Here is a 22,977-nt window from a genome sequence, read left to right as displayed (position 1 = left end):
TAAGATAATAACTTTTTTTTTGTTTAGTTTCAGAGCACGATAGTCCAAGTGATAACCTTGTACCTCCAGCTGCAAAAGCTGCCAGGGGATCTCCACTTGGAAAAGTAAATCCTTATTCGGTTGTAGATATAGCTCCTTTGCAGGAGCAGAGTCCCATACAAGAAGAGGAGGAGGACGGCCAGAAAGATGCTGCCAATGCCAGGGTTCCTAGTGGGTATTCTGTTCCAGTGCCATGTGGATACGCTGTACCTTCCAACGTCCCTCTGATCATGCCTGCATACTCCACTCCTGTCATCATACGACACCTGTCGGTGGATGAAGAAGGTAACATGACTGCCTTTTTAGTTTGTCTCAGGAGAGGTTTATTCTGTATACAAGAAAGCCTTTTAGGATTGGCTCTCAAGACCATTTTTATAATGCTACAGTGAGGGTGGATGCTGCTTATTTTTAGTCACAGTCTGGCTTCAATAATTATGTTTTTCCTGTTTTCTTGAATTTCTGCAGCTGTAGGCATTTTCATTTGCAGTTGAGTTTTTAAACTTTTTTTTTTGTGTGTGTTGTGCAAGTTAAACTATAATTATGGTAGAAATGTGTATTATTAGATACCAAAATATCTCTGTCTGACTTCTAGCATAGACATCTTCATATGTGTATTGAAAGCTGGACCATAACTCCTAATGTGACGTGTAATGTTCATGATATACTCTGCCCTCCAACAAGCATTGGGACGTAGGCTAATGTAATTCAGCACTTCTGATTTGTTACAGTATCCCCACATGTCATCCAGATTTTTGGCCATCTAGTTCAAACATATGGACAGATATAATTGATACAGAATCTGGAATCGTATAATATTGATTTTATTCATAGCTTTCGTTTGCATAAACGTTAATTAGTCTCCCTGCCAGCATTCTGTACTTGACCTCTCACTTAATCTATTCACAAACACAGTGCCACCAACAGGAATAATACAAATCTGGTTTATTGTGGAGGAAAGCAATACTGGCACAATATAAAGACTGCCCTCTTGTGGCTGCCTTCATCTATCATGTGAATTTGTCAGGCTGGATTAAAAGCCTTGGAAACACAACAGCAACAGTATTTGTACATACATTAACAAGTACACTTCTAACTAGTCTTTAAATTAATAATCCACATGTATTTTTACTTTTTTGTCTTAAAGTAGTGCAAAGATTGCAAAGTAACAGACCATTTAATTATCCCCTGTGGGGGAGGCATCAGGATGCTTTTTTTTGTGTCACATGGTTGTAAAAGTTGCTTTGCTCTGTAATTCTCTGAGCAAAAATATATACTTTTTTATTTCTTTAGTGACTGTGCATGACACCAGTCCAGCTCAAGACAGGTATGTATCCTTAGTAGATTATACTGTACAACACCAGTTCAGACCAAAGTTACTGTAAAAAAAATAAAAATAATAAAGTGTTTTTGTTTAAATACCTTTTAGTTTTTTTTGTAATTTTGCTGTCATTTTACAAGGCTTGAACAAAAAATGAAAAAACACCTGACCTAACACTGGCCATACAGGGTGTGAAAATTGTATTTTTGTATTATAATTAATGGGAATAGGGCATCAGCCAACTGAGTGACTACTGTCAGAACTCTGTTTAAGAGTTTGTCAAATCTGCCATTGTCCATTGTGAATAAAACACTTTCAGCAGGAAGTTGTATATATTATAATGCCAGGAGTGCACATTTGTGTAACAAATAATTTATCCTATAAAGGGAAACCCCTATCTCATATTCCACTGTGTGTCCATGTCAGTAATGACAGTGTGAAGAAGGTTTGCTTCAGTTTTAATGCACGTGAGGGAAGTGGCCACTTCACAAGCTGTTTGCTTTGTTTTAAATTTAATTTACAGTGAAGATCGACCAGCAGTTAAAAGGGATGATGCCTTGGCAAGATGGGTTGCGGATCCTGCAAATACAGCTTGGATGGAAAGTAGGTGGAAAACTGGTGTACAGTGTTGAACAAATACAACGTTTTATATTTAAATGTACAGTACTGTTTCTATCAGTCCACCCAAACACGGAATTCTGGCATGTGACAAAAAACAACATACTGAGAATAAAAACAGCAGTTTTTATTTTTTATTTAACAGGGTTTTTTTTTTCATTATTGGTGAATTACAACAGTTACACTCCCATCTTTTCCTGACCACTGTAATCAGAAATAGAAATATAATGAGTAATACTTCTGTCACATGCTGTGAAAGTATTTATGAAAGAAGCTGCTTTTTTTTTTTTTTTTTTTTTTTCTAGATCCTGATGAGGTTATTTATGATGATGTGCCTAGAGAAAACTCGGATTCTACCACAGGTCTGTTATTAAAAATATTTAGGGTCTTGGATTTCCAAAACAAAGCTAACTTATTGTAAACATGTTATACTGTAATGTGTTCATTTTCTTCCAGATCCAGATGAAATGATCTACGATGATGTAGAACTTGGGGAAGAAGGTGGGGACAGTTCCCCGGAGAATGGCTGGAGCTCCAGTGAATTTGAAAGCTACGATGAACAAAGTGATACAGAGAGCAAAAGCGAGAATGGGATTCCAAATGCTTTCCTCCCAGGCAAATCTCAAAAACACAAAACCCATGTATGTATTGATGTTTTAATGAACTATACAGTATTTTTAATAAAAAAAATAAAAATAAAAAAAACTATTCTGTAGATGCACTGCCATTTATTGCCAGCAGTGGAACATTATTAGAGTGGTATCTGTTTAAAAAGAAAGCGGCTTATACAGATTGTTTTGCATGCTTGAAAATGCCAAGAATAAACACCAGAGCTGTGCAACAAATATTTTATCATCTTTTAATGATCTCTCATAAGATGCATATGATATCTAGTGTGTTTAGTCTGCTTGCAGATATCATCATTGGCAATTGGCAGGATAAGATCAGTGTGCACAGTCACCAAAAAAAGATTTTGTATGAATGGTGGCCCCTGATCATTGCGCTTAGCATTAAAAATTATGAACATTCTTTATTATGTATATGCATGCTTCCCATTTATAAAAAAATGGTATGTCTGTCAGCTTGGCTTCACACAGCACTTGCTTTTTTTTTTTTTATTTTATTTTATTTTTTTTCAGCTTTCTCAAGATCTGACTCGTTTGAAAGAGCACTATGAGAAAAAGATGAAAGATCTCATGACAAACACAGTGGGGACAGTAGAACTTCAGCAGATTAGGCTGAAACATGAGCAGAAGGTAATTGGATAATAAACCAATTCTGGTCTTTCAAAGTTTGATATTTAAAGTCATTCATGCCAGAACAGAGTCTGTTCTTTCTGAAATGCAATTTTAAGATATTGCAAAAAAAAAAAAAAAAAAAATCGTTTGAGAATAATATTGAATAAATGTACTTTTTATAATGCGTTTTTGTTTTTTTGCATTTAATGTAACATCCTGTTTATCTTAAGGCCTTTTATTGCAACACTATCTTCAGTCAAAGGCTTCTGATTCTTCTCTAGGCTACATTCAGTCCTGCACATGCAGCATTTAGTGGCCTGATTTGTTTCAACACGCAGTGTCTTTGTGCTCCCAAAGAGAGTGCTTTATGGTGGAAGGAATTTAAATGTATTGAAAGAGCTTATTATCCTCCACCAAGGGATGAATGTTAGGCTTTTAGTTTTTTGTCTTTGGCCTCTCACAAGCAGAGACTGACAGTTCTAAATTGTGCAGTGGTTTTGGACATTTGCCATAAATGGTGTTCTGTATGCTCTGGAAACATAAAACTGACATGTGAAAGTGCTAGTGAACTTTCTCTCGTTTTACATTTCTCAGCGCCGTCCTTGATTTTAGTTTTTACATGCATTGAATTGATAGTAACCACCTTGAGAATGTAAAGCTTTATAAATGTTTATTGTAACATGTTATGAATTTACAATTTAATTTAATACCATAGTGTTACACTTGTGCTTTTAAATTAAGATTTTCTCCTCATGGACAGGTTTAATGCATTTTCATTTTTTTCGTTTTGTTTGTTCTCAATTCCCAGACAAAAACATCAGTCAAGTTTAATTTAAAATGTGTATAGTCATTTCTATGACTAATATATTTTTGTATTTTTTTTCCAAAGATGCAAAAGTTAATGAAAGCAGCAAAAGATGGTACCAAAGATGGGCTTGAAAAAACCAAAGCAGCTGTGAAGAGAGGACGCTCATTTATAAAAACAAAATCTTTTATTCAAGGTAAAGGGACATTTATTGGTACACTAGCTAGGGAAATTAAAAAGCTGAATTTTGTAAATATGGATCATTTACCATTTTTTAAACTACCTTATTAAACTACTGGTAACATAAATCCATCCATTCCGTGAGCCGGTCAACCTGAGTTCCCTCGAGCACCAACATTTCAAAATGAAAATATATTTATTTTGCATGTGATACAATGTGTTTATCGTTCACCTTTTAGACCGAAAGTCAGTCTGTCTTGAAGAGGAGCCAGATGTTTTTATTGAAGTTGATTGTCTCAATACTGAACCTGTGATGATGCCTATGCCAGAAGGCTTGACACAGCAGCAGGTTAGTTAAAAACAACAAAACAGTGTGTCTGGATCAGCAAGATGATCAATTCCACCAACACATTTCTCTTAAAGCTGCATAGCCCCATACTCTGTGTGTGTGTGTGTGTGTGTGTGTGTGTCTGTGTGTGTGTGTGTGTGTAACTGTCTATATTTTACATCAGTGTTTCCCAACCTTTTTGGGTCTGAACCTCCAAAAATTTCGCAGACCCCCATGTACTACAATCATAGTGACACATAGCCACTATACAAGGACATTCTATTAATTTGCTTTACACTATAGTGAGGCAATTGATAATGATGCCATATGGGAAATTGATTAACTTACCTAATGAGATGGCTGGTGCTGTAACCAGAAGTCAGTCAGCTTTCGTTGCGTGAAGACTAACTTTTTAAAGAGCTTTAAGAAAGCTCTGTTAGGCTCTTACTCCTTTTGAGTTTGTCTGCATTTCAATGTCAGCGTTCACGAATGGATTTCTAATCCACTCGTTTTTGGAGTCGTGGTCACTGTGTTTCATTTCTAAGTGGTGCCAAAGGTTAGCTGGCTTCAAACTTTCGTTCAGAACACTTTGTAACATACAGCGGACATGGCTCCTGTTCTCTAATCCATGCTCCACCAGTGGAAGCTCGCTGACTTTTTTGACAGGTCAGGCACAATGGTACTGAAAGTCAATTTACTTTGTTCAGCTGATTTCATATGTACTGTACATCCTCTGAGAGCATTTAATGCATTCAAATAATAGACTGCAGTCGTTATGTAAAATATACCCCCATCAACACAAAATCATTCATTCAAAACGAACAAGGCAGCTTGTCATGGCCGTCCTTAACAATTGAATGTTTCTCTTCATGGGATCTTACAGTAAAACCATATTTTCCTCAGGTCGCATATCGTATCAGATTCAACTAAAGCCATTACTGAAAAAATTAAAAATTTGCACAAATTCGAACTGCTCCAAATCCAGTAGGTGCCTCACAAAGCTGTGGTCACGATTAACGACACCTTCAGAAAGGGACCCCAGCATGGTGAGTTGCCATGGTAACAATCAGCTTTGAGGTGCTCAGGACGGTTTGTCCCTGACGCAGCACTACGACAGCACTACATTGTTCCAGCTTTCTGGCGTTGTTTTTTCGCTACTGGTGAAAGAGAGTTGTAACTTTTAAATAATGTCACTAGCGATTCCATGGACTTACGTTTTATTTAATATATACATGCATAACTGTGCTTAAATGTGTTTATTTCTCAATTACAAAATAAAAACAATATGCAAAATTGTTTTTTTAGCCGGGAATTCTTTGGTGAGGTCATTGACGAGCCGTCTCTGTACTCCACTGCCACTTGCTTTTTTTCACTCACTTTCCTCTTCCAAGAGCCTGTTTTTATCCAGTGATCCATTGCTGATACTTCCCACTAGCGGGACGAACCACGTTGGGTTGCTCGTGCGTCGCTGCAACTGGTCACACTTAATAGAATGTGTGTGAAGTGTAACACAACAGCAGGTACTACGTTCTGCCAAAATGAGTTGCGTTGTGAAATTGGGGACTTGTCGATGCGAGGAGGCTATTTTTGTTTTGTTTTCCCGCGGACCCCAGGTTGGGAACCACGGTTTTACATAACACCCTGCAGTGTGTACAAGAAAGATTACTTCAGCTGTGTTGTACGTAACACAGAGCAATGTTTTTAAACATAATCCTGATTGTTTTGGAATAACTTATATTTTAATGATACTGACCGTTAAAGTAATGCATGTCTTTTATAAAAGCTTTTGAAGGGTTCCGTAGTAGTTGTCCTGCGGAGTGGACTCTCTCCTCCTTTGTAGGCAAGCATTCCCTCGGCGCTCGTCTGTATTCTGTATGGCTATGCCTCGAATGCCGGCGCTGCTGTGTTCTTATACGTGCGTAGGCTTCCCAGGCAAGCCTTCCTGTTTACTAACCAGCAGCAGCGCAGCTGAACCAGCGACAGGGTCCTCCCTGTCGCAGCATGTTGTAAAATTCCCTCAATTTAATAGATTTTTAAGAATGAAAAAATGTACAAATAAAAATACCAGTAAGAGAAGACATGCTTTTGGATGCTAAATAATTTGTTTCAAAACAGGTTGTTCGAAGATATATTCTTGGGTCAATACTTGAGAGTGAAAAAAACTACCTGGATGCATTGAAACGCATTTTAGAGGTATGTTCCCCCATTTATTTGAAGTGTTCGTTAAACTGGAAAGATATTATATGGTCATTTTTAAAGGTATTATATGGTCATTTTTAAATGTGTTTTTATTCATACTGCACGCACCTAAAACTTTAACTCTGAACGAGTCACCCACTCGCTAATGTCTTTATTTTCTTCTGTGCCCACTGTGCTTTGTTTTTAATTATTATTATTATTATTATTATTATTATTATTATTATTATTATTATTATTATTTATTTCTTAGCAGACGCCCTTATCCAGGGCGACTTACAATTGTTACAAGATATCACATTATTTTTACATACAATTACCCATTTATACAGTTGGGCTTTTACTGGAGCAATCTAGGTAAATACCTTGCTCAAGGGTACAGCAGCAGTGTCCCCCACCTAATCTGTGCAATTTTTCCAATGTGAAGAGCTTTCTTTCTTGCATCTTGGGGTAGGCCTCCTGAGCTGAAGTGCAGTTGAGGACAGTTTGAATTGCAAAACAAAAACTTGTTTGCAGAAGCAGCCTTCATGAGTGTGATCACAAAAAAATAATGTGTATAGAAATGAGCTTGATCATGCCATTTTGTAAGATAAAGGACGACTACACTTGCAGTTGCAGGGCAGACACACTGTGCTTTAGCCCACCAGAACAGGAATTATCTTTTTTTTATTTTATTTTTTTTAAGAAGTTCACATTTGCAATTTTTCTCTTCTCAACAGCAATATGAAAAGCCGCTGTCAGAAATTGATCCAAAGTTGATAAGCGATCGAAAACTAAAACTGATGTTTTACCGAATCAAGGAGATCCTTCAGTGCCATTCTCTGTTCCAGATTGCACTAGCTAGTCGGGTTGCTGAGTGGGACAGCTCAGAAATGATAGGAGATGTGTTTGTTGCTTCAGTAAGTATTTTTTCTGGCTCAAGAAACTCAATGTTTTAAATTTACAGTATAAAAATAAACTGCTTTAGAACTTTAACGCCATCGCGTTTGTTTTTATTGCCCCTAACTATATAAATGTGTAATATTCCAGGCATGTTTCTACAGAGTTCCAAATTTCCTTCTCCAGTTCCAACAGAAATGATGTAATCTTTAGTGCTGCAGCTGTGTAGAGGAATAATAAGCCGTCAGCATCTTGGGTTCCACAGCCTAGAAACGGAAGCTGTATAAACAAAAGATTGTTGTCTAAAAACAGACATATTGGAAACCCCCTTCCAGACACTGCATTCTTTTGCATGAATCAGTGTTCCGCTTTCCTGTCATTTTTTTCCATTGTTGTTAACTAAGATTTTATTATAAGCTGGGCCTGCAACAATAGGAAGTTCTGTTAAGAATAAACATTTGTCAGTTTAGTCCATTTTGAGTTTTGTACTGAGATGGGATAGTGTTATGGGTCAGAGCTTTAACTGTGAAAATGTCTGTTGAATTACCAATAGCATATACTATACTGTACATCATATACATTCACAGCTGTGGTGCTAATGGCTCTGTATAGAACTGTTCAAGAAAAGTAAACAGTTTACTGAAGTTGATTGTCTAAATACTGAACCTGTGATGATGCCTATGCCTTTTATTTGTCATGGAGCTATACAGGATACCTGCAGATTGCATGCAATAGAACTTCATTGCAATCTTGTGGCTTTGTTGACATTACAAACTGTATTCCTTCTACATAAGCACACACATTTTTGTAGTGATGATAAAAAATATGTATATATATTGAATGATTTTTTTTTTTTTTAAGTTTTCCAAATCCATGGTGCTGGATGCATATAGTGAGTATGTGAATAATTTCAGCACAGCCATGGGAGTTGTCAAGAAAACATGTGAAACAAAGCCAGCTTTTCTTGAATTTTTGAAAGTAAGTGAACCCCTTTTTAAATTGGACATAGAGTAGAGCCATATCTTTAGTGTTTTACAGTCAGTTTTTAATTCCCAAATAGCATCACGAATGAGGAAAGACGGGCAATAATTGGGCCAGTTTACAACAAGATAGTGTGCTGCGCTTTGTCAAGATCGTTGTTATTCATAGAATAAATTAGACAAAATGTGCAATGCAAGTATTTTTAAAGCACGGCGCTGGTTTAGAATAAACTCGAAAAAAAACAAGTAATGTGTTGAATTGATTTTCATGTAAATTTTGCCTACCAGAATGTATCTAATATTATAGTATACCACCATAAATATTATTTTCTGCCAATCCACTGTGAAAAAGACAACGATGAGTTTATAGAGCAGCTATGCAAACCTGAAAACGCACAGCTCAGCCCTACACATGAGCCTAAATCTGGAAACGCACAGCCCAGCCCTACACATGAGCCTAAACCTGAAAACACAGCACAGCACTACACATGAGCCTAAATCTGGAAACACACAGCACAGCCCTACACATGAGCCTAAATCTGAAAACACACAGCCCAGCCCAACACATGAGCCTAAATCTGAAAACACACAGCCCAGCCCTATACATGAGCCTAAACCTGAAAACACAGCACAGCACTACACATGAGCCTAAATCTGGAAACGCACAGCCCAGCCCTACACATGAGCCTCATCTCATTTTCAAATCTATGGTACTTTTTTCTTTACAGCATGTATAAATAATTGTACCTGAGCATAAGCAATATTAATACAGTCATCATTTGCATATCCAACCCTATAAAATTTTGACTTCAGTGATGGTTAAACGAGTGTGACAGATATCTGATTATTTCATTTTGGCCCGTAGCTGAAAGGACTGTGTTTTAAAATAAGTTGGCTTCCATTTAGATGCACTGTAGTTGGTTTTGTTGGTACAGTACTATGTTTTCAACAGAGAATTCAGAATGATATGTTTCTGTAGAATGTCAGTTCCCTTGCAAATGAAAATGCACAAAAGCAACTGAAGATCACAGATTAAAAAACAAATACATCACAGTATCTAAAACTGTTTAATGATTACATTACAGTAGCTTGTCTCATTCGCTTTGTTTGCTGCCTTTTCGTGAGGTGAAATTGGAGGAAGCGCTGTGTAACTGCTCAATGAAGACAGACTGATTTGGCATGCGAGTGGGGAAGAAAAAAACGTGTTGTCTATGTAATCACTGGACAGCGATCAATTACCAATCAGAAATTGATGAATGCCGTCGACGAATGCCTTGAGACTCTAAGCTCGAGCAATTGCATCACATAGAAACCTTCGCCGACTTCATTCAAGATCCGGGTTAGATTAGAAAAGAATGATATTTTAAAAACGTATTTTATTCATTTGTGAAAAACTGATGATCTTATATGCGATTTACTAAACCAGAACCAAACTAAATAACAAAAGGTCTATTCTTGTGTATGGAATTTTCAAAGTATGAATTCATTAAAGACTGGAGTAAACATTTTGAAAATTATGAATAGTTATTATATAATCAGTAAGTCCATAGGAAATTTTAAACTGATTGGAAGTTATGTTGCAGATGTAGCTATACAGTAACTACTTAATATGGCAACTAGGCTGGCCAAGAACTCAACAATTGTCATATGATGTCCTTCTGTTAGGCTAGTGAATGTTTTTACTACAGAAGCAGCAGCATGAAGTGGGTTGATTTCATATCTACCATTGGTTTATTTATGAAAAACTTCATATTTTATAGAGCATGTTTTTTAAGAGGAAGTCTGGAGTGTTTTATTAACTTAATGCTTTCATTCCTGCAGCACTGCCAGGATTCCAGCTGCGATCGCAGTACGCTGTACGGGTTAATGATGAAACCTATCCAGCGGTTCCCACAGTTTATTCTGCTCCTTCAGGTAAACTGCAATTAGAAATTTTACTGTCACAACTTGCCATGCTATAAATATTATAAACATCTCAACTAACAAATGAAATATGCCTAACAGCATAGTGTCACCAGAGCTCTTGCTATTCATAATGAATCATTATCCATGCATTTATACCATTACTCCCTTAGTTGGGCCAGCCGGTCGCCCTCAAGACTACCAATTTGTTTTCCTAATTAAGCATAAAGTGTTAATTGCATTGTTTACTAAATAATGAAGGGGAAATAAATACATTTAAGAAAAACATGGTGCAACAGACGCAGAGGCTTCATTTGCACATAAAACATTGAAAAGAAACAACACATGCACTACTTGTTGCAGTGCTGTTTATTTTATTCATTTAGTTTTAAATAAACATTCAATCTAGGCTCACCAGAAATCGAAAACATGTTTACGTTTTTAGCAAACCACAAAGACATTTGGCCACCAGGTGGTGCTATCCAGCCATACAAACTATTTAAATAGTACAATGATTTTGAAGCATTCAATGATGTGCAGACTTCTGTAAAACCTGTGAATTTCTTACTAGACTTAACAAGGAAACATGAAAATGAGGACATTTCTTTACTTGCCTCATTGCATTGGCAAAACTGGACATGTTTATATATATATATATATATGTAAGAAAATCGCATGCCGTGAATTTGTTGCGGAAATCGCGCTACTTTCATGGTTAGCAACGGGAAAGAAGACTGTGGGCCATGATGCAAGTACTGTACTTACTTACGTACTTGCATACTGTAAAATTTTGTGACTGAAGGTTTCTTGCCGTTTTGCAAATACTGTAGTGGCTGTTCAATTTTGTGACTGAGCGTTTACTGTTGTGCAAGTACTGTATGTTAAGCGTCATTATTGTTAGCTGCAACTCTTCACTTGAAATGAAACACAACGTAAAGCATTTTATTTCAAATGGTGATAAAGAGGGAGTTTTAAGAGCTTATGTTCTGGTTATCTATTTATTTGTATGTTTTTTCTTATTGTTTTTGAACAAATTTACAAAAATCCAAGCAAGTATATATATATATATATATATATATATATATATATATATATATATATATATATATATATATATATATATATATATATATTATATACAGTGCCTTGCAAAAGTATTCAGACCCCTGACCAATTCTCTCATATTACTGAATTACAAATGGTACATTGAAATTTAGTTCTGTTTGATATTTTATTTTAAAACACTGAAACTCCAAATCAATTATTGTAAGGTGACATTGGTTTTATGTTGGGAAATATTTCTGTTTTTTATTTTTCTTAAAAATATCTTGCTTGCATAAGTATTCAACCCCTGTGCTCCCAGTTTACACCGATGAAAGAAATTGCCCTAACGAGGACACAATTACCTTACCATTGGCCTCTACCTGTGAACCATTAAAGTTGCTGTCACATTTTCTGGATAAAACCCCACTGTTGAAGGATCATTGGTCAGGCTGTGAAACTTCTTGATTAAAGAAATCACTATTTTCTTACAGCCGTGTGTGTGTGTGTGTATATATATATATATATATATATATATATATATATATATAATATATAATATATATATATATATATATATATATATATATATATATATATATATATATATATATATATTTTTTTTTTTTTTTTATTTATTTATGGAATATTTCTGCTTAGGATATGTTGAAAAATACCCCTAAAGGACACCCTGACCGACTACCTCTACAGATGGCTCTGACGGAACTTGAAACATTAGCAGAGAAACTAAATGAGAGGAAGAGGGAGGCAGACCAGCGCTGTGAAATTAAACAAATCGCGAAAGCCATGAATGAGCGCTATCTTAACAAGGTACTGTGCTGCACACATGTGATCGATTTCAAATAGGGCTGGAACATTCCTGAATCATTTCATACATTCCTAGATAATTAAAAAGGCTTTTTTTCTGTGTCACTCTTTGTAATTAATAAAATGTCTCAAGATTATTGTCCAGGACAGGAGCTGTAACCTTTTTATTATTAATTTTTTTCTTTTTCTTTGGTGATCCTTCTTGTGTTACTCATGGCCAGTAGGACCTTTTTTCTTTTCTTTTTTTTGTTTGTTTCTTTGTCTATTTTATTCTGACCTCCTTCATGCATTTTATAGAAGTAAAAGTTTAGAGTTTAAAGCACAGTCTGTAGTCTGGACAGTTCATTTTTGCACATCTGTAATATTTAGTCTTGTATTATTATTATTATTATTATTATTTTTATTATTATTATTATTATTATTTTTTTATTATTTTTATTATTATTTAACGCCCTTATCCAGGGCGACTTACAATGGTTACAAGATATTACATTATTTTTACATACAATTACCCATTTATACAGTTGGGTTTTTACTGGAGCAATCTAGGTAAAGTACCTTGCTCAAGGGTACAGCAGCAGTGTCCCTACCGGGGATTGAACCCACGACCCTCCGGTCAAGAGTCCAGAGCCCTAACCACTACTCCACACTGCTGCCCAATCTTATTACACATTTGTTTGCAAAACTGACAACGCTAGCCTTGAAAATTATAGTATATTACTGTCAAGTTTAAAACAAGATTGCTGTATAAAATGGAACTGATCTGTATTTCACCACAAGGGGTCAGATTATTACAGGTATGAAAATAGTACCGGTCTACTGTTAATTGTTTTATATTCATTCTCTTCATCTTCTTTTTTATTTATTTATTTTACCCTCACCTTGAATAGTCCTTGAATTCACTACATGCAGCTTTGATATATCTATTCAGGTTACCATGGTCTTTAAGGTTAAATGCCCATGAGGTAATGGTTACATTTATGTTTCAGGGAACCAGGGTTATGATAATAACCTAATGTTCTCCTGTTTTATATATTACTGTGGTCCAGACATGGACTTTAACAATGAGTTTTTTAAAATGTAGTCTGTCCAGATTGTTTTTCTGACTGACGAACAGTCTTTTCCTGGGCACTCTTCCATCCCCATCCAAAGTCCGGACACTGTCTCTCAGTCTGGGGGGCGTACACAAACTTCCCAAGTTTCCTTTAAACTTTCATCGTCCTCATCTATTGTTTTCCTTCTGTCTGGTTGTACTAGTCTTAGAGTATATTTGGGCAGCAGTGTGGAGTAGTGGTTAGGGCTCTGGACTCTTGACCGGAGGGTTGTGGGTTCAATCCCAGGTGGGGGACACACTGCTGCTGTACCCTTGAGCAAGGTACTTTACCTAGATTGCTCCAGTAAGAACCCAACTGTATAATGGGTAATTGTATGTAAAAATAATGTATAAAAAAATAAATAATAATAATGTAATTGTATATAAAAATAATTTGATATCCTGTAACAATTGTAAGTCGCCCTGGATAAGGGCGTCTGCTAAGAAATAAATTAATAATAATAACAATAATAGAACAATTAATCTGCTGTGTGCGTGTATTGATAGATTTGATATACAGCAGAACTACGTTCTTAAATATGCTAATTCCTAAAATGGTAACCTGTTGAAAGACATGCAGCGTTAACGGTGTTCTTACCACAAGCAAGAAATATATGTGCATCCTATGTTGTATTGTAAACCCTGCTTCATTTTTTTCCAGCTCCTAAGCAGTGGGAATAGATACCTGATCCGTTCTGACGACATGGTGGAAACTGTTTACAACGAGAAAGGAGAAGTTATCAAAACCAAAGAACGGCGGCTGTTTTTGCTAAGTGATGTGCTTATGTGTGCCACCGTTAACGTCCGGTAGGAAACTGACTGGAATCTGAAAGCATGTCAATGTATTGTAAGAACGAAAATGACTCAAACAGTTTGAAAGATGTTAATAATCTGTTTATTTCTGCAGTTATTTTATCGAACTATAATAATTGTATTGTTCATTCATCAAGAAGTTGAAATTCTTTAATTGTAATTAACGTATATCGATAACAATATAGAGTTTTCTGTGGCAAATGGCTGATCTATTTGTAGATCTACCTGTGAAGGCAGTGGTATTGTCCCACATGGTCAGAAGTACTTGCTGAAGTGGAGTGTACCACTGAGCCACGTGGACGTGGTAGAGTTTGGAGGCAATGAAGAGCGGGGAGAAAACTCCAGACACCCTGCTCAGCATTCTGGAGAAAAAGTGGTGCTTCATGCAAAGCCAAGTATGTACAGCCTTTGTCCATTTCAAATAAAGCATTTTTTTTTTTTTTTTTTTTTTGGTATATGCATCTTGGAAGGTATGCTGGTATTAATACTGGTTTTAATACAGCATTCTCATTATCATTTGGGTTTCTGTTAAATTCAGTTGTTAATAAAATGCTTTGTTCAGTATTGCAAATCTTAGAAAGTAAAACCAAACAATGTCATTGTGTTTGACACTAAACATCTGGTTTGTGTTTAAAGGTGTTTTGCATTGACCTTTTAATATTCATAGGTTTCTGACCACATTTTATGTAATTTTAGTATTTTGTATTGTATTTATTTTTTGTCTCCATTTATTCATTTATTTATTTAATTTATTTGCATTGTGGCATTGGAGTCCAGTATAAAGTTATTTATTTGAATTGTTTATTGGTATTTTCCGCATAGCTAATAGTCTGCTGAGCTCTGTGAAGGAGAGCCAGTAAGATCAATAACTTGCACTATCGTAAGCTCTTTTGTAAATCAGCTGTTGTAATGGCACCTTTGGAGCATTGCTGATTGGGTAATTACGAGAGGTCGTATTGGGTCTGTTAGGATTTATTGGGGAGACAATATACTGTGGAACAAATGTTGTGTGGTGTGTGGTTTTTTTTTTTGGTTGTTTTTGTAAAAGCAATTTCCGTGACACAAATCCTAGAATGGATTTTTTTTTTGACCGCAGTGGAGGAGGATTTAATTTCTTGTGATACCCTACGTCTTGGATCACAGACTGTTTGGACAGGTTTCTGCCATGAAAAAGGGCTTACGTTACATAAGTTTCTTTGCTGTTTTTGTTGAATTTTCAATAAAGGATTTTCATGTCATCAGATTTACTTGGTCACAGTAGTTGTTAAATAGGGAAAGTGTGTAGTGTAAAGCATAAATGACCATTTTGTCTAAACAAAGAAGAATGCTACAGTGTTCAAGTACTGTACATTATTAACAGAAGGAAATGTTAGTGGTGATACAGGGTTTGATTTAATTTTTCTTTTAAAATTGCAGCAAGGTTTAGTTTGTCATATACAATAATGGGTATCGGTTTTGATTCTGTGAAGAGATTCCACTTGACTGTGATGACAGAATCTCATGTTGGCACCTGTAATGTTGTGATTGCTCATATACACCACCACCACTTACTATATGCTGCCCACTCCACTCCTTCAAAACTCTGCAGTTCTTGGAATTAACTCAACCTTTTGGAGTTTTGGAAAGATCACTATGACCAGGTTAAATGAGAGCATCCCAGACATGCTGTTATTAAACACATTAGTACAAAGCATTTTAAAAACAAAAAATGATATACTGGTATTGCAGTATATGTTTGTGTATATATAAACATAAGAAATTTTACAAACACCATTTGGCCCATCTTGCTTGTTTGATTGTTAATAGCTTATTGATACCAGAGTCTCATCAAGCAGCTTCTTGAAGGATCCCAGGGTGTCCGCTTCAACAACATTACTGGGGAGTTGGTTCCAGACTTCCACAATTCTGTGTGAAAAAAAGTGCTTCCTATTTTCTGTTATGAATGCCCCTTTATCTAATCTTCATGTGTGACCCCCTGTCCTTGTTTCTTTCAGGTTAAAAAAAGTCCCTTGGGTCGACATTGTCAATACCTTTTAGAATTTTGAATGCTTGAATCAGATCGCTGTGTAGTCTTCTTTGTTCAAGACTGAATAGATTTAATTATTTTAGCCTGTCTGCATATGACATGCCTTTTTAAACCCAGAATAATTCGCTCTTTGCACTCTTTCTAGAGCAGCAGTATCCTTTTTGTAGCGAGGTGACCAGAACTGAACATGGTATTCTAGATGAGGTCTTACTAATGCATTGTAAAGTTTTAACATTACTTCCCTTAATTTAAATTCAACACTTTTCACAATATATCCGAGCATCTTGTTGGCCTTTTTTTTATAGCTTCCCCACATTGTCTAGATGATGACATTTCTAAGTCGACAAACTCCTAGATCTTTTTCATAGATTCCTTCTTCAATTTCAGTATCTCCCATATGATATTAATAATGCACATTTTTATTGCCTGCGTGCAGTACCTTACACTTTTCTATATTACATGTCATTTGCCATGTGTCTGACCAGTTCTGAATATGTATGTATGTATGTATGTATGTATGTATGTATGTATGTATGTATGTGTGCATATATATATATATATATATATATATATATATATATATATACACACACACACACACACACACACACACACAGTGAACGATTTCACCTGTTTTAAGGTTCGTAGCCCCTTAAAATCAGACCCAGACACAAGAATTTGAAGTTTTTAATAGCACTTCTGTGCTGTTTTTATTAATTACAGAAATGAAAGAAATGAAAACAAAAACCTAACTCACACATGGAGTACTTACTAAACTTCTTAAATTTCAGTCCCTAACTATCGTTGGACGGCTAAGCCATTTACCGATTAGAACAAAACACTTGTAAACACACACAAAACACAAAAAGGTTCACACAGCACCTCTTTCTAAAACCACACAGGTTTCTTCACCGTGACAGCCTTGCTTTACACAGACTGGAGGCTGTCCAGAACAAACATTTGTCCTAGTTTAAGTATGGCATTCATTTTTTTATTAGAGCCAGGTGTACCCCATCCTGGCTCCCTCCCGTGGCAAAATATTTAACATAATAAAATTACAAATACCTATAAACCTATTTTATATGTAACGGTTTAGCAATGTATTAATTTTTTTAAAAGCTGCTTAATCGGGTGGTTAGCAAGCTATAGATTGACTTCATTATTAAAGCTATAGATTGACTTCATTATTTTTAATACAACTTTGCGTCCACGGTAACCATTCTTGGTTATGTAAAGCAATTTAGTATTCTCTCTGGTTACGCTGCGCTTTTAAAATCATGGTATATGAGGTAACCGAAACCCAAGACACTGAAATGCTGCACCTTCTATTAAAAGGTGTCTATCTCTATTGGCCTGGTGTGTGAAGTCTGACTTGCCATATATAGTTTTCTTTATTTGATTTCATGAAGAGAAATGTTATTAACCACTAATTTTATTGTTTTAATAAAAGCACCATTCTAAAAGTTATATTCTGTTTGTGTGTGTGTTTTGTGGGACGGTGAGGGAGCAAGTAAATTTTTAAGAAGGACAAGTAGATTGTTCTAGCATTTTGTCTCATGGACAATAATTTTGTAAAATATTGCACAGCCCTGAAGAGTTAGAATTAAATTCCATTTTAAAATAGTTTAAACAAGGACCTTACTTGATGTACTTTAGGCCATTAGACAGCTTGAAGAAGAAATTCAGCTGGTCTTTCTGACAAGCCATAAAATATACAATACAGTGGACAGAATATACATGTTGATGAGCAAACCATCTGAAACAGCAGTGATGCCTTATGGACTAGCTGGAGCCTATACATATCACTTTGAAGGAAGTCCATAAATATTAAAGTAATCCATTCTTGACAACACAAAGCACGTATAACGGTAGCAGAGTTAACCTCAGATTTGTGGGAGGTTGCCATTTGGAGGTATTCATTTTGAGAATCAATAAGCAAGCAGAGGTTCTAAAATAGTTTTGGTGGTCCAAATTGGAAGTGTCTTAATTTTAGTTAAAACATGTGGCATAATATGGTAAGTGTATAGTAGGTGAACCTGAATTGATATTTTCTGAATGCATGTTATAAACATAAGTAAAGAAATAATATTGTTTCTGGGCCGTATAAATACTGTACTTCTAAATACAATTGTAAAGGTTTTTTATTATTATTATTATTATTTTATAAATATAACTATATATTTATGGATTACTGGTGTTATATATCTGGGATTCTGGTCATTGTTGTTATTAAATTAGTTTTCTATAAAACCCCCTTCAATTTTGAACAGATTAGTGAAATGTTTGCTTAAATGGCTAGTCTTTCTTGAAGAAATGACTTCTAGTTATGTTAGTAAACAGTGACTATACCTGTGCAATTGGCAGTTGCATTTGAGCAGATCCCAGTTCTCAGTATACTCTGCTCCAGAATGGTTTTAACAAGGCAGCAGTAGTAACCATGGTTACTGTAAAGGAGCATGTAGCTGAATAGAATGACTAAAAAAAAACTGCACTTGCATAAGAGACTTCACAGGCAATATGTGGCAGTGTGTAATAAAAACCATGTATGCTTTAAGAATAGTGATCCAGCTCAATATACACTGTTTTTTGTATGTGTGTGATTTCAATATTTACAGTTCAAATCTCTCTCTGTTTCTGTCTCTGTCTCTCTCTGTTTCTGTCTCTCTCTCTCTCAAATTCTGTTATGCTTACCAACATACTTTAAAATGTTTGTCATGTTTATTTTATTTTTTTTTCCAACAGTAGAGCCATTAATCATAGATCGAATGAAAACTGAAAGATGGTAATATGATAGCACTAATCTGTGACTTGTCTTTTTACTGAAATTCTCAAACCAAATGAAGGATAGTTCTCTTGGCACTGTAACAATGTCACTTTACTTCCAAGTTCTATACAAATCTTCAGCCTATTTAGAAATGCTGGCATCAGCATCTAATGGACTTTAGTCCTGTTTACTTAAAATATTTGTGCTCTGTGTAGGAATCAGGCTTGCATCAAATAAAGGGAGGAGAAAACGTACAATAGCATTTTACTTTGAAAACCCAAATTATTATTTTCATGTGTGAAAATTTACCTGAATTGCAAATGTATTTTATGTTCTTTACAAACATAAGACTTTATGCAAATTATTATTATTATTATTATTATTATTATTATTTGTTTATTTAGCAGACGCCTTTATCCAAGGCGACTTAGAGACTAGGGTGTGTGAACTATGCATCAGCTGCAGAGTCACTTACAATTACACCTCACCCGAAAGATGGAGCACAAGGAGGTTAAGTGACTTGCTCAGGGTCACACAAGGAGTCTGTGGGTGAGGTGGGATTTGAACCGGGGACCTCCTGGTTACAAGCCCTTTTCTTTAACCACTGGACCACATAGCCTCCTATACTCGCAAATCTCCCGCAAATCCTCTGCCCAAAAAAAAACAACAAAAAAAGGTACCATAGAAATGGAGGACAATTGGACACAAGAAAATATTTATTTCAATAGTTCAGCCAACCAGGTGTCATGGTTTGCAGGGAGTAATTTGTTAGGAAATGCTGGTACATTGTTTCACATCCTCCGTGAGCATTTCAATTATATGTTCCGGTCGTCCTCCCTCGCCTGCGACCCTGTAAGGGGGAAGAGGTCATTCTGCAAAAAAATGTGACCAGATTTACTTTGTCTTCCAGGGACGCTAACAGAAGCTTTAGTTTTCCCACGCTGTTTCAAACATGTCAAATAATGGCCATAATAGTGTGATTATTGATTTATCCTACGGTAGAATGCAAGCTCTTGAAATTGGCTATACGTATTGGAATGGGCCTAGTTTATCTGTATGAAATTCTCATGTAAAATTAGAAAACAATGTGATTATCCCAGAGCATTCAATAGTACAGTAGAACTTCTTATTGTGACCGTAAATGAAACCGGATAATAGTTTAGAGTATCAAATGTCTTTTTGTCTAGAGAAAGAATTTATTCTAGAATTTATTGTGCAGTCAACAATAAATGCTTTGTTTTATTAACACTTCTTTTTTAGACAATTAACAAATTATAATAATGAAAATAAAATACAATTGGACAAAGGGGATCATTTGTATTATTTACATTTCCCTAATATGTACATTTCTTGGTATAAGTGTTGTATATTGTTCTCTATTTTTGTTTTGATCAGTATTTGCCATGCTTATTATTCCTGCAATTTTTACATGTATCTAGAGAACCACTTATCGAATTGGGATGGTGTGCGTTTCTTTAAGAAATAATAACTATAAATAATAACATAAAAGGTCAATTTGATCAACCTATACCCACTAGGATAAGCCACACAGACTGTATTAGAGCATTTTACATGTCGCCTTGATTTCATCAACCACGTATAATAAGGGGTTATCCTATGATTATCCCTAAAAAGAGGTTCATGCAATCCAACCGCTTCTTTCTCTACTATTTAACCCCTGATAATTACACCCCTGGGAATTCCGCAATGATGCACCCGCGTAATTTTAAACATGAAACCTATCACCACGCATAGGCACGTAATATTTAATAATATCGCCGTTAACAGAGAAGGATAGAGAAAAATGTTGGATCACACTGAGGATAAAGGGAACATTGATTGATTTTGCCAGAAAATGCCACGACAAAGGTCCCACATTGCAAATATATCAGCAAAAAAGAGAGAGTAAAAGATTGTCTTTGTTTTGCTTTGTACACGGCGCTGTACCGCCAGGGGAAATGACATCGACTTGATTTGGTCATCGGCAGCTTCCTAATTTGAAAACAGTTAGCTTTCAGATACATAAATCCAGTAACAAATACAGCTGATACTGAGTGCAGCAACTCTCTGTATAATCTTGTCCTGTCTGATCGGAGGCATTCTCTTTCGGAAGATAAACTGAAAGAGCTGGTGTTCCTTTTGTTTCAATCTTGGAATTTAGAAAGACTTTGTTAAAAAGAAATCCATTGTTTTCTACTTTTTCTTTCTTTTTTTTTTTTTTTAACTTATGCTAGTATTTTGATATCCAGTATGAGAGAATAACCCAAAACAACTGCACAATACTTTTGTTACTTTGTACATACTAGAACAGAGATACCTCCATAATTTAGATTTTTACTTTAATAAAACGTCTTCCATTTTATTGTTAATGGAAATGCATTTTATAGTGAGTTTGCTATCTTATCCTGTCCAAAAGAAGCTGCCTTTTTTCTTAGAAACAGTTTGGCTGGCCTTTGACGGGGCATGTGAAGAACCTCCCACTAAACTCTGGAACTCATTATGAGAGTTTCAATCTGTAAGCAAAAAAAGGCATCTTGCTGGCAAATTATTTAGGAAGACTTGGATAAAGCTGCCTTTGTAGTTGCCAATTTGCCATTATTTGTTTAGAATATACGTGGAAAATGAAGCAGTCTTTTGACAGGGCTGAGAGTGTAACAGTGATTAACTTTTGTACCCTGCCTTTAATTACTATGCAGCACACATTGAGTCTAAAGCTGTGAAAAAAGTATGGCCTTTTTAAAGAAGAGTTAGAGTAACTGAATTATGATGTATGTGCTTCAAACTTGAAAAACAGTTTTCCATTCATACATTAGGATGCCACAAACATACTGATTTTTTGGAGAAGATATTTTGTTGTATATAATTAGGTCTGATGGGGCCAGAACTTTTTTGTCTTTGTTTTTTTATTTGGAATTGACAATTGTATTTTACCCCATTTTTTCCCCAATTTGAAATGCCCAATTCATAAGCCTGGCTCAAGCATGGGAGAGACAAAGACGAACACACGCGTCCTCCGAAACGTGTGCCGTCAACCGTCCGGTCCTTTCCATTCTGCAGCCCCTCCATGCAGCCACCTCAGAGCTACAGTGTTGGAGGACCACACAGCTCTGGGCAGCTTGGAGGCAGGCCATCAATCAACTGTGCAACTTTTCCATTAAACAAACCATGTGCAGCAAGGAGTGAAAATAGTTGAACAAATTTCAGTTGGGTTTCATTTACTTCCAACTGTCACTTATCTTCGGCTTTGTCTTCTGTCAGTAATAACCCAAAGAATATACTGTACGTACACAAGTTATTTTTAAATAATTTGTTACATCATGTTGATTCAGAGCTTTACATTTCACCTCAAAACTTGTGCATGGAGGATTATGTTAAAACAAGGTTGGCATTATATAATTTGTTTGTTTAGCAGACGCCTTTATCCAAGGCAATTTACGGAGACTAGGGTGTGGAACTATGCATCAGCTGCAGAGTCACTTACAACTACGTCTCACCCGAAAGACGGAGCACAAGGAGGTTAAGTGACTTGCTCAGAGTCACACAATGAGTCAGTGGCTGAGGTGGGATTTGAACCGGGGACCACCTGGTTACAAGCCCTTTTCTTTAACCACTGGACCACACAGCCTCCTGTATTCAAGAGTAAAGACAACAGGCTTGGGTCAATCCGAGTTCAAAATGCTCAAATTTGAAATGCTATTAATCCAGTATACAGTATAAGGTTATTCTATTTTTGGACTTAAAATAATTACCACTTTTAAAGTCATTTTTTTGTTTGTTTCCCCTTGTATTGCAGGCAAACTTTATATGGGTCCAGGGCAGCTATACCAGGATTTACAGAATTTAATGCATGATCTGAATCTTGTTAATCAGATAACACAAATGATTGGAAACTTAAAAGGCAACTACCAGGTAAGGAAGATCCTTTTACA

General features: G+C 35.8%; 1 protein-coding gene across 2 annotated transcripts in view; it reads left to right on the top strand.

Annotated features, from left to right (window-relative positions):
* The window catches only part of LOC117411363 (rho guanine nucleotide exchange factor 10-like), an 88,154-nt gene that overhangs the window by 35,226 nt on the left and 29,951 nt on the right, over positions 1-22,977 (top strand). Inside the window, exons 4-19 of one of the 2 annotated variants that reach the window (XM_034018747.3) lie at positions 127-324; positions 1,330-1,363; positions 1,881-1,960; positions 2,281-2,337; positions 2,432-2,616; positions 3,115-3,231; positions 4,103-4,214; positions 4,438-4,547; positions 6,642-6,719; positions 7,442-7,621; positions 8,463-8,579; positions 10,403-10,495; positions 12,185-12,355; positions 14,107-14,252; positions 14,478-14,653; positions 22,842-22,957. In XM_034018747.3, the coding sequence (XP_033874638.3) occupies positions 127-324; positions 1,330-1,363; positions 1,881-1,960; positions 2,281-2,337; positions 2,432-2,616; positions 3,115-3,231; positions 4,103-4,214; positions 4,438-4,547; positions 6,642-6,719; positions 7,442-7,621; positions 8,463-8,579; positions 10,403-10,495; positions 12,185-12,355; positions 14,107-14,252; positions 14,478-14,653; positions 22,842-22,957 (1,970 nt within the window). Of the gene's footprint in view, positions 1-27; positions 325-1,329; positions 1,364-1,880; positions 1,961-2,280; positions 2,338-2,431; positions 2,617-3,114; positions 3,232-4,102; positions 4,215-4,437; positions 4,548-6,641; positions 6,720-7,441; positions 7,622-8,462; positions 8,580-10,402; positions 10,496-12,184; positions 12,356-14,106; positions 14,253-14,477; positions 14,654-22,841; positions 22,958-22,977 lie in introns of both variants that reach the window. The other variant, XM_034018746.3, reaches the window with a different exon arrangement.

This window comes from Acipenser ruthenus, chromosome 6, assembly GCF_902713425.1.
Source record: "Acipenser ruthenus chromosome 6, fAciRut3.2 maternal haplotype, whole genome shotgun sequence".
Lineage (NCBI taxonomy): Eukaryota > Metazoa > Chordata > Actinopteri > Acipenseriformes > Acipenseridae > Acipenser > Acipenser ruthenus.
Note: the sequence above shows the minus strand (reverse complement) of the source record. Positions and strands in the feature narration are given on the sequence as shown.